Source organism: Mastomys coucha, unplaced genomic scaffold (genome assembly GCF_008632895.1).
Source record: "Mastomys coucha isolate ucsf_1 unplaced genomic scaffold, UCSF_Mcou_1 pScaffold19, whole genome shotgun sequence".
In the NCBI taxonomy this organism is placed as follows: Eukaryota; Metazoa; Chordata; class Mammalia; order Rodentia; family Muridae; genus Mastomys; species Mastomys coucha.
The window spans coordinates 519,353-531,604 of record NW_022196901.1 but is presented as its reverse complement, the minus strand read 5'-3'; the positions used below and the strand labels follow the sequence as shown (position 1 = coordinate 531,604).

Sequence of the window (12,252 nt, the reverse complement as noted above, 5' to 3'; positions counted from 1 at the left end):
CTTTCACTTTTCTTTCTTTGCTGTATATGTGCACATGGGAAGGTATGCGTGTGCGTGCTTCCATGTGTGTGATGCACGTTTGTGTTGTAGCTACACATGCACAAGCATTCATGTGTGTGGCTATGTTCATCATTGTACACTCATCTACATACCTTCACGTTGGGAAATGAGAAGCCAACCTCTGGTTTAATTCCTCGGTAGCTGTCCCCTTATTTTGTAAGGTAGGGTCTTTCTCTGGAATCCGGTTTAGGCTGATTGGGCTAGGCTGGATGGTCAGTGAGTCCCAGTGATCCACCCACCTCCACCTCTTCTGCACTGTTATTATAAGCCTGCATCAATATGCCCATCTTACTGTGGACCCAAGGGTGTCTTAGTCAGGGTTTCTATTCCTGTACAAACATCATGACCAAGAAGCAACTTGGGGAGGAAAGGGTTTGTTCAGCTTACACTTTCCACATTGCTGTTCATCACCAAAGGAAGTCAGGACTGGAACTCAAGCAGGTCAGGAAGCAGGAGCTGATGCAAAGGCCATGGAGGGATGTTCTTTACTGGCTTGCTTCCCCTGCCTTGCTCAGCTTGCATTTCTTATAGAATCCAAGACTACCAGCCCAGGGATGGTACCACCCACAATGGGCTCTCCCACCCTTGATCACTAATTGAGGAAATGCCTTATAGCTGGATCTTATGGACGCACTTCCTCAACTGAAGCTCCTTTCTCTGTGATAACTCCAGCTTGTGTCAAGTTGACACAAAACCAGCCAGTACAAAGGGCTAGAACTCAGGTCCCCATGTTTGTGCAGCCAGTACTTTAGTGACTGAACTACATCCCCAACAACTCTTTCCATTGTTTCCAAATAAAAATAATGCTTGTATGTGTATAGTAGAGAATTGCAAAGTCGATCATCAATGGGAGGAGAGGCCCTTGGCCCTGTGAAGGTTCTGTGCCCCAGTGTAGGGGAATGCCAGGGCCAATAAGTGGGAGAGGGTGGGGTGGCAAGCATGGGGAGGGAGGAGGCAACAGGGGTTTGTTCTTGTTGTTTTTGTTTGTTTTTTGGAAGGGAAACTGGGAAAGGAGAAATCATATGACATGTAAATAAAGAAAATATCTAATTTTAAAAAATGCTTGTTTGTGTTGAGAAAAAAGTGTGAAGTAATATGAAGAGGTGAAAGAAGTCCACTTACATAGCTGGCCCTATTGAAGTAAACTGTGAATGGTTGTTACAGTTGTAAAGACTAAGGGCTATATGCAAGGTCATCAAAGGAGGTTTGAGCCATTCTCAACGTTGGTCAGAGAAGCTTCTTTCTGCAGTGGGCAATAGTTAATGCAGAAACCAGGACTAGTTAAAGTCCTGAGAATAAGCGACATGTTAAGCCCTATACAAGACAGATATGTCCTCCTCCAAACGAAGGCTCAGAGAACATCAAGAAGAGGAGGCAGAATAGAAAGCCCTTAGGGCAGGGTGGGGGGTGCTGTGAAATGCCGTCTCCTGGACAGGACATAACTTCATAGACTCGAAGTAGCTGTGGCCACCTGCACAAGATCAAGTCTGTCAAAATTCCAACATACCCGAGAGAGGGGAGCATGAACCCACTCCTAGCTGAGGGGCTATTGGCAGCTGGTGTTTGTCAAGGAAGTCACTGGTAGGTTGCTCATCCTTCAGTGGACATATGAACAGCACTAAGTGGACTAAGGGAGGAGGGGGGGGAGGGAGGGAGGGAAGGAAGGAGAGGGAGAAAGAGAGATTCAGAGACAGGGAGAATGTGTTGGAGGAGGGGAGCAGGGATGGGTCTCTGGCAGCATAGGGAAGTGGGGCTGAGAAGATAGAACTGTAAGGCACCAAAGCTCATAAGCATTTAGAAACAAAGCATGATAAATCTCGGGATTGCAACAAGAGGTGAGACTGATAAACTATCCAGATGCAAGTAGGAAATGCACAGGCTCTAGTGGAAGATACCATTCCAAATCTCTGTTAGGTTTTGCTTGCATCTGGTAAGTATACAGGTGTACATCTCTTCTGGCACAGGGACGGACTGCGTCCTTCACAAGGCAAGCTTCACTCACTGCTCCTGGCAGCAAGAGAAAGGTCAAGGAGTCAGCTGGAGCATCCGTGCATCTCTTGTTGCTCCCTGGCTTTGAGAGCAAGAGTCAGTGCTCTAAAGTAGTGTGGAAACAGGCAAGAAGACCACTTGGTGTAGCTGCCAGGGGCCACAGGTTGCTTGAGTTCCCAAAAGGAAAGATGGGGCTAAATGGGTAGGACAGCGGGAAAAGAATGAGAGCAAGACAAGTTTCTGATCAAGGCCCAATGTTTACTTAGGAGTCTGAGTTTATAAAGGGGGGGGGGGAACCCAGGTCCTTCTATATCAGGATCTTGTGGCCTCATCAGCATCTTGTTGCTTTGTCAGGAACTCATCAGGCAGATGGCTCAGCAGTTCAGCAGGTGGTGGCTCCTTGTAGGAAGCAAGTGGCAGATGTGGCAGGACAATAGACTTCACCTAGGTCGGAAGGCTCCATGCTAGGTGGGCTAAGGCTATGACAGAGCAAGATCTGCATCAGCCTGCTCCAGGCTAGGGGGGAGGGCACAGCTTGGTGCTTGTTGGCTAGCCAATCTCACTATCTAATAGAATGTAGGAGCTTCTGGTTGGGTGAGAGGCCTGTCTTTAAAAAAAAAAAAAGTTGTAAAGGAGAAAGACCTCCCAGTGTCAACTTCTCCCCGACTCCATGCCCAGATACACAAAATTGAGACATTTTAAAGCCCAAGACCTAAGAATGTATTTATTAGCCATTGGATAGCCATGATTGTAGCCTCTGAACAGAATCCCAGTGTACCAGAGAATAAGAATAAGAAGGCCAGATTCCTGATAGCATTGTTAAATAATGGTTCCAACCATGAGGATCTCCCTAGAGGATCTTGGGAAGTAGGTGGATAACACTCAGGAGCAGTCAGGAGGCCCTGTCAAAGCCAGGTGGGAAGCCAGGTGGGCTTTAGGAATGTCCATAGCAAAGACATAGCTGTTCAGGCACTTCCCTTCAAACTCTTGTAGTGTCACTCTTCTGTCCCTTCTCACCACCTGAATTCCTTGGATTTGGCATACGTGGAATGTTCTTAGTAACTGTGCAGGGACAAAAGAAACCCAAATCCCATGCCTATAATGTCACAGTCTTATTTTGTGCTCATGACAACCTTGAAGTGAGAGATGGTTCTTGTTTTATTATTAGTTGATGGTTGATATTTGGCCTGCTTGCTATCACATCTGTGTTCTGGGTTCTGCTCCTGGGGCAGAGCTTCAGAGCTCAAAAGTGCTGTTTCCTGTATTGTGTAGGTTTCCCTGGCAGTAAACCAAAATCCTGTAAAGGTGGTTGGAAACAATGGTTAAAGTGTGGTCTCATTTTAGACCCATGCTGAAGGGATTCTGAATAATCTACTCCCAAACATGCTACTTTAGAGCACTGACTCTTGCTCTCAAAGCCAGGGAGCAACAAGAGATGCAGGGATGCTCCAGCTGACTCCTTGACCTTTCCCTTGCTGCCAGGAGCAGTGAGTGAAGCTTGCCTTGTGAAGGACGCAGTCTGTCCCTGTGCCAGAAGAGATGTACACCTGTATACTTACCAGATGCAAGCAAAACCTAACAGAGATTTGGAATGGTATCTTCCACTAGAGCCTGTGCATTTCCTACTTGCATCTGGATAGTTTATCAGTCTCACCTCTTGTTGCAATCCCGAGATTTATCATGCTTTGTTTCTAAATGCTTATGAGCTTTGGTGCCTTACAGTTCTATCTTCTCAGCCCCACTTCCCTATGCTGCCAGAGACCCATTCCTGCTCCCCTCCTCTGACTTCCCCAGGACATTTCTACATTCCTCAGCTTTGATAGGAAGGTTTGTGCCTAGTCCCATTGTAACTTGTTATTCCATGTTCAATTGATATCCCTGGGAGGTCTGCTCTTTTCTTTAGGGAAACAGAAGAGCAATGGATCTGAAGAGAGGTTGGGCAGAAGGAACTGGAAGGAGTGAAGGAGGGAAGCTGAGGTTCGGACGTATTGTATGAGAGAAGAATAAATTAAAAGAAAAAAAGAAAAACCAAAAAAGAAAAAAGAAAAAGACATACTGTCTATGAAGTCAGGTGTGAGTAATAGGATATAAACCAGAGAAATAAAAACCCAATGTCCAGCTGAGACCCTGGGCAATCTATTGGCAGGTCACACAGTGTCTGGCTCCTCTACAGAGCATCCTTCTTTTATCCATTTTTAGAACCACTGTGCACATTTTACTCCAGGGACTTTCTTTCCCCCCACTTTCCCTTCTCCTCCTTGCCCTGGCCCCACTTGCTCCAGCCCATAGGTTTTTTATTCTTGTTACAGATAATTACGAGCCACCATGTGGTTGCTGGGATTTGAACTCATGACCTCTGGAAGAGCAGTCAGTGCTCTTAACCACTGAGCCATCTCACCAGCCCCTCTGGGGGACTTTCTAAAATCCCACACTGGATGCTCAGCATAAACTCTGTGTCTCCAAATCATGTAGAAATCCACAACCTTACCAATAGTGTCTGAGAAAACACAAGACTTAACTTCACTTTTTAAATGACACAGTTGCGTTAGATGACGTGGCTCCCACCTGCAGTTTCCACACTTAGGAGGCTAAGGATGGAATCGCTGTTGGCTTGCAGTCTGGACAGCATGGGATGGGGTAAGATCCTGTCTCGAAGAAGTTTAATAAGTGGCTAGGGAGATGGTTCAGTCAGTAAAGTGCTTGGGGGCCTGAATCTGAGTCCCCAGCATCCATGTAAAAGGCCACACATGGAGATTAGACCTAGGGAACTTGGACAGGAGGGTTCCTGGGGCTTGCTGGTTAAGCCAGTCTAGGTTAACTGGTAAGCTCCAAGTTCAGGGAAAAGACTATAAAAAAAATAAAGGTGAAAAGTGATTGAGGGAGATCCCCAGTGTCCAGCCTCTAGCCTCCATGAATGTGTACTCAGACACATATACATGCACATATGAACATGTATACACACACCACATACAGACTCCACTGAACATACAGTTGTTCAATTCAATGAAAACCTGTAACCAGTACTTAGGATTTCTCTCATTCCTTGGGCTAGTTTCCCTGGGAGCTTTAGACTTCAACAATCAGAGCCAATGTTCAGGCTTAATTCTCTCAAATTAATACACATCTCTCCAGGTGAAAAGGATATTGTGTCTGCTTTTGCTAATGGTCCTCCCAGAGAATGGCTAGTTTTGTAATGATTTAAATCCAGATTTAAATGTGTACAGTTCCTCAAACCAAAGTTCACAAAAAAAAAAAAAAAAGATAAATTCTTCCAGCAATCACCCCTAATTAAAGTAGTGTTCAGTGCAGTCTCCAGAAATCTTCTTTGGAAGCCTTTATGCTAGTATACCTTATTTTAAACGTTATGAAGGTATAATGTGTTGCCTGTTCTTTACGCAAATAAGTTGATGTGAAGCCATAAAAGATACAAATATCCCAGCTCTGAATCCAACTGTGTAATACAAAACTGTAATATTGTTTTAATTGCAGTATAAACTCACGAGAAATAATTGACAGGAATTCTTCTGCACATTGCTAATTTCTAGCCCAATAACTCATACACCCCTCGCATACAGTATTCAGTGCACAGCAGTGCTACATTGGCCCCAGTAAAATAAATCATTGACAAATTAATCTCACCAGTCCACATTGGTGTTTCAGCTCTTTTCTGTCTGAATGTTCTTAGTACGGGAATTTCTTAGACCCTCAATTCCTTTTCTCTTTTTTGGGAGGGGGCGCGAGAGCACTTTATTCTAAAGTAGTATGTCAAGCAAGAATGTTAAAAGTAAGTCTCATACATAGTGTAGGTGCTAGTACTGGATCTAGTCGTAACTGTCTTTCCGGCCCTAACACACCTAGCTTTTTACGTGGATACTGGGGACCAAACTCAAGGCATAACCTTGTGCCAGAAGAACTTTACCCATCAGGTCATCTCCCTAGCCTCCAAAGTCAACCTAGCCTCCAAAGTCAAATTAATTAATTAGTTAATTAATTGAGTGTAAAAGGGTCCTGATCAATACGGCTAAATTTATCTATTAAAAACACAGGATACGCGGGTGTGAATGTCAGATAACAACTATTACATGGGCTACTCCCACTAGTCATTTGAAATCCACTTTTAACGGGAAACTTTGTATTTCCCCCTCCACCCCACCCTAACCCGGACCCGCCAGATACAAACTTTAGAAGAGTGACAGGCACTGGTGAGGACCACTTCCGGCCAGTAGGAGGGGCTTCCGGAGCCCAAAGACCTTGGTCCGCTACACTGGCTTACCCGGCCCCGCCCCACCCCGGGAGCCCCGCCCATCGCCGGAAGCCCCAGTGGGCGGAGGGAGGGCCGTGGTCGCCCTCGGGACCCCGGCGGCCCTGTCCGCCCCGGGTACCGTCCCCTGGGCCCGAGCTGGCTTTCCCGGGAGGCCGCGCCGAGTGTCGGGCCTGCGCGCCCCGCGGGCGGCCCAGCTCCAGGGCTGGGGCCCGGGCTGCCGGAGCCCGCTTCCCGCCTCCGGGGGTCAGCGGTGGCCGCTGGGTACCGCCGCGGGCGTCTCAGCACCTCCGACCTTGCTCTTCCAGTCGCCGAGGTGGCCGGCCGACCCCTGGGCGGCCCGTGCAGACGGCCGCCATTCCCGTGTCGCTGCGCCCGCGCGGGCCGCCCGAGCCGGCCACCATGCCGCTGGGCCTGAAGCCCACGTGCAGCATGTGCAAGACCACGTCGTCCTCCATGTGGAAGAAGAGCCCGCAGGGCGACATCCTCTGCCATCACTGCTCGGGCCGGGGCGGCGGGGGCGGCGGCACGGGAGTGGCGGGCGGCGCCGGGGGCGGCAGCGGCTTCGGCCCCGCCACCTTCGCCACCACTTCAGCCGGCCCTTCGCAGAGCAACGGGGGCGGGGGCGGCAAGCAGGTGAGAAAGAGATCCCTGGGGTAGACCAGGCGGTACGTGACAAGCGGCGGGAAAGGTCCCGAACACACGGGGTCAGCCGATCGAGGCCATCGGGTTGGAGGCCGAGGACTTCTTGCCCATTAAGTCCTCGTCGTTACGTTAATAAATCATTAGGTCGTTAAAAAACGACAGCATTAGAATTCTGTTCTGAGATATGCAGGAAACTTTTGGGGGGGGTGGTAAAATAGATTAAGCTCAACAAATGACTAGTAAATAGTTCCTGCCTTGGCCTCCACCCTCCTCCCGTCCCCCTCCCGCTTAAAGCAGCGCCACCTCTTGGGAGGCTGGGTGGCCCTGTAGAGTTTGACATCTCAGCCCTTGATCTTTTCAGTATTTTAACAAAGTTGTTATCTATCCTCTGATCTTGGTTAGATTATTGTATTGACTTTTCTTGTGCAGCTTTAATTTCTTTTTCTCTAAATTGTGTGACAGAGTAAGCAGGAAATTCACAGAAGGTCGGCTCGGCTCAGAAATACCAAGTACAAATCCGCTCCAGCTGCTGAAAAGAAAGTTTCTACGAAAGGAAAAGGGAGAAGACATATTTTTAAGTTAAAAAACGTAAGATGATCGTGGACATTGTGTTTCCTAGTAGGACACTGAGGGTGTGTGGGACTTGCCCCTGCTCTCCCTATTCATCATTGAATGCTGGTATATATCTTGGGAGCACTAATGCATTGTTCCAGAGGGAAGGCAAGGTTCCCCAAAAGACTGGCTCTGTTGTAAGAAACTTGCAGTTTTTGACATTAGAGAAGCAGTTTTTCTGTTTTTTCCCTATGGCTTTTTTTTTTTTTCATCTGTAAAGTAGAGTCTATACTTTAGCTATTACTATTAGTCTATACATTTAGGAATGTTCTATAATTTAGCACGGTGTGTCACATTTTGTATGCAAAGAGAAATTAATGTTTTTTTTCTAAGTTGTTAAATTTGTTCATTGACAATTTCATGAAGTTATGGCTCTTGATACATAGGTAATTAAGAAAAATTTTTTGCTGGGCAGTGATGGTGCTAACCTTTAATTCCTATACTCAGAAGGCAGGTTCAGGCAGATCTCTTGAGTTTGAGGCCAGCCTGTTCTACAGAATGAGTTTTAGGACAGCCAGGGCTACATAGAAAAATCCTGTCATGAAAAACAGAAGGAAAGAAAAAAAATTTTTTATGTCTTTAAAGAATGAGGCAGTAACATAATTCATCAATATCTTGTTATGATAGTCCCAGAAAAAATCTATATATTAGTTCATGATGAATTTGGTGATTAAAAATCTAAAACTTTTTTTAAAGCTGATGTATGAAGATTGTTTAAAGTTTCATACTAGAGTATGTTGTGGTAAGGATTTTTTGTTTTGTTTGTACATTTGGGACAGTGAATGATATTGTAGGTGTTTTTTGTTTTGTTTATCTCAGCTTGGTTATTACTTTTGGAACAAAAATGCCTCACTTGCCAATAAACTCCTTTCTAAAGTAGACATACTCATTTGTAAAACAGGCCCAGGAGAAGAGTCATAAAGATTGTAGACTCTTGTTTAAAGATTTATTTTATCTTCTGTGTATGAGTGTTTTGCCTGCATGTATGCACTAGGCACCCTCAGGCTAGCAGAAGGCATTGGCTCCCTTGGTACTGGAATTACAGACAGTTATAAGCTGCTATATGAGTGCTGCAGACTGAACCTAGGTCCTCTGCAAGAGCAAGTGCTCTCAACCACTGAGCCTTCTCTCAGGCCTAATAGTTTTCTTTTCTTTCTTTATAAATGTGTTTTTTATTGTGTACATAAGAGTGCAGTGCATATGCTGAGGTATGTATGTGGGAGTCAGAGGACAGATTTCAGGAGCAGTTCCCTCCTACCTTGGCCCCAGTGTCCAGCTCAAGTGTCAGGCTTGCACGGGAAGTTCAGGCTGTGTTCTCTTCAGTTACTTCATGATCCATTTCTCTGCATATCCCTTCTTGGAGAATGGCACAAGGTCATAGGAAAGGCCATTTTTATGTTGTGATAAGGTTTGTGTTGCAGTTCTAAAAACGGATTTTAATGGTGTTGCAATGTGGCAAATTACTAAGAATCTTAAAGAGCTCAGGCTTGCAACAAAATTATATTTTCCATTTTATATTTATTTGTACATCTTTTTAAATAATTTCTGTCAGGTCATGCTCAGACTTTTAGAGCCACTGTATTTCTATGCTTGGGATATTAATATCCACTGGAGCACTAGAGAGCTTTGTGTGTGTTAGCTCCTAGCAGCAGAATCAGAAACTTCACCTTTTGTTTTTCAGCACTTCTAATTACTGGTAGCAAAAATAATGGAAATATTCACCTGCTTCACATTGTGTGTGTGTGTATGTTGGTGTTGTGTAATTTCTGTCACCAAATAACAGTGTTTTGGCTTTTTCAAATTACGTAATTTTCATGTAGATGGGAAAATGGCCATCTATACTATATAAGTACACAAATGTGTTTGCATCTGTTCTCTTGTAGCCTATCAAAGCTCCTGAATCTGTTTCTACCATAGTCACTGCAGAGTCAATCTTCTACAAGGTAAGCCTCTGGAGTCACCAAGAAAGAGCAGCTGGGCAGACTGTAGCCGAGACATTTCTGACGGCTGTGGTGGTGAAAGCAGAAGCAGGGCGGGAAAGGCAGTGGGCACTACTGTGCGTCTGTTATGCTGTTAGCTTGGTGTTTTTTGGGATTCCTAACTGAGTGGCTGTCTCTCTAACTCTTGCCTACACTTGGAACTCTTTTCCAAGTTTTTTATTGAGTTGCTTTATCCAGCTTTGCTATGAGGGGTTTTGCCTTGTTTTATCTTTACTTTATCTTGTTTTGTCTTGTTTGGTTATTGTCCCTTCAAAGCCTGCTCTTTTCTGAAGGGAAACAGGGAGTGTATCTAGGGGAGAGGGGAAGTTTGGTGGAGGGGACACAGCTGGGAGGAGTAGAGGGAGGGGAATCTGTGGTCTTGATGTTTTATATGAGAGAAGATTCTATTTTCAATTTAAGAAATTTTTTTTAAAGTTGGGCTGGAGAGATGGCTCAATAGCTAGGAATACTGGCTGCTTTTTCAGAGGACCCAGGTTCAATTCCTAGTACCAACATGGTGGCTCACAACTCTGTATTTCTAGTTCTAGGGCATCCGAAGCCACCTTCTTGCCTCCTTGAGCACCAGGGACACACATGGTATACAAACTTACATGCAATCAAAACAGCCATACACATAAAAACAAAGAAAAAAAACTTATTAACTTTACTGAATCTGAGAAATATGTTTTATCCAGGGATATATCAGTTTATATCTGAAATATCAGACTTTCTGTATTTGAAATATACCGATTTTTATATATAGACTATATAAATAATAGTTATAGTCTGATTAGTATGTAGATCAGCACACAGTGTGCAGAACAGGCAGACAGCTTCACAGTACCTCTGCCTTCAAGAAGCCCTAGAGTATTAAAGGCAAACGTTCACAATAAGGTTGTGCTTTCCTAATACAGTTCTTTACATAATAAAAATTAACCTCTTGTAAATCAAGTCGAGGGAATATACAGTTGGACTTAATAAACAACAAAAACTGAACAAGGGTATTCTTAGTTCACTCTCCACAATTTTGTTGATAAGTAAGGTCTTCGTTTGGGCCAAAACACACAAGTAGCTGTGAATTCAGTAAGGATGTGGCAGCTCATTAATTTTAAATTGGAAGACATAAAAGGAGAACATAGATAATGCTTGCAAGGCTGGCAGGCCTGCTGCAGGCAGCGGTCATTAAACTGTCATGCAGGAGGCAATAGTGAGTCAGTGCTTTATACCTGATCCAACTGGACCAAACAGCATATGGCACTCAAACGGGTAATGACCTTTGTGTGTGCTTATTTTTGTTAGTCCACATATGTTAGTAAAAAGAAAAGTCTGTCACAAGCCAGAGTTTCTCCTGTATTTCTAGAATCTCATGTATGGTTAATTGTTAATCATAAGATAAAGTTAAGTGTATGTGTGTATGTGAGCACACAAGTGCATGCATGTGTGTGTGTGTTTTCTCACATGCTTGCACATACAAGCATGCATCCTATGGGTCAGGCAGTGAGCTGAGGGTTACAGTTTCCCTCATTTTATGGATAAGGACATTGACTCATCTAGACATGAATTAGCTAGTCCAAGACATTATGGTAAGTCATGGAGCAGGCTGTCTGGTGCTAGAACCTAAGCAGATCTTGGCATCATTGCTTTGGCAGGTTTATATTACTAATCCCTAATGTTTCTTCATCTGTAAAATAAAATGTGTAAGTAGTAACTACTTCCTGATTTTATGCATGCTAAAGATTTAGCAAGGTTACTAGTCGATGGATGATGCAAATGGTCTTCATGACAGCTTCAGACTTGTAGAACTTTTCCAGCAGTTCATAGGTTAGAAGATAGTTTTAGTGTGCTAGTGATTTCTATGTGTGTAATAGAAAAGCATGTGGGACTTGTTATTACAAAGGTCAGTCTTTTCTCATTGCTATTTACTGCTATATTCACTAAATAGTAAAACCAAAATTCAGCAAAATATTCAAGTAATGTTGCAGAGAGCCAACATTGTGGACACTCCAACAGCTGAGCCGACATCATGGTAGCAAGTTCAAGAGGTCAGTGTGAGCTTCTAAGCTGAGCTGGAGCCCCAGATCAAACACGAGAGGGAGGGACTAGAGAGTTGGCCCAGTGGTTAAGAGTACATATTGCTGTCTCAGGACCTGAGTTGAGTTCCCAACACCTTCATCCAGCCAATCACAGCTATCTATATTCCAACTCCCTTGGCCTCTGTGGCACCTACATTTACATGCTGCATTTATTAGAGTGATCACTCCTAATCCAGTGTTCTTTGACATACTGTGTTCACCTCCTTTGCTGCCAGCAAATGCAAACTGCTTCATAAGTGTCTTAGTGATGTTTGTTAGATATTTCTATTAGTCTTTCCTTATCTGCAGTTTCAGCTCTGTTTTATTACTATTCTATTTATTACTAGCTATTGCTGTTAATCTCTTACTCAAATTATAATTTATAAATTAAACTTTGATAAATATAGATATATAGGAGGAAATTTTGGAGTGCATAGAGTAGCAGTGTCCAAGGTTTCAGGTATTGACTAGTGTCTTACATTGTATCTCCGCAGTTAAGGGGCAACTGTGTCTACACACCTCATGTGCTGGGTGTACTTGCCAGTGAAACGTCTCTAAGACCTTATCTTTGCACTGCTATTTTATTTTCACACCTACATATGTGTGGTTCATTTTTTTCTTTTTTTTTTTTTTT

At 44.2% G+C, this 12,252-nt stretch overlaps 1 protein-coding gene across 2 annotated transcripts in view; it reads left to right on the top strand.

Moving 5' to 3' along the window:
• The first annotated feature begins 6,348 nt into the window (after positions 1–6,348).
• The window catches only part of Gatad1 (GATA zinc finger domain containing 1), a 10,507-nt gene continuing 4,603 nt past the window's right edge, over positions 6,349–12,252 (top strand). Inside the window, exons 1-3 of one of the 2 annotated variants that reach the window (XM_031379918.1) lie at positions 6,349–6,946; positions 7,418–7,543; positions 9,451–9,510. In XM_031379918.1, the coding sequence (XP_031235778.1) occupies positions 6,713–6,946; positions 7,418–7,543; positions 9,451–9,510 (420 nt within the window). In that variant the 5' untranslated portion in view covers positions 6,349–6,712. The remainder of the gene's footprint in view (positions 6,947–7,417; positions 7,544–9,450; positions 9,511–12,252) is intronic. The other variant, XM_031379917.1, reaches the window with a different exon arrangement.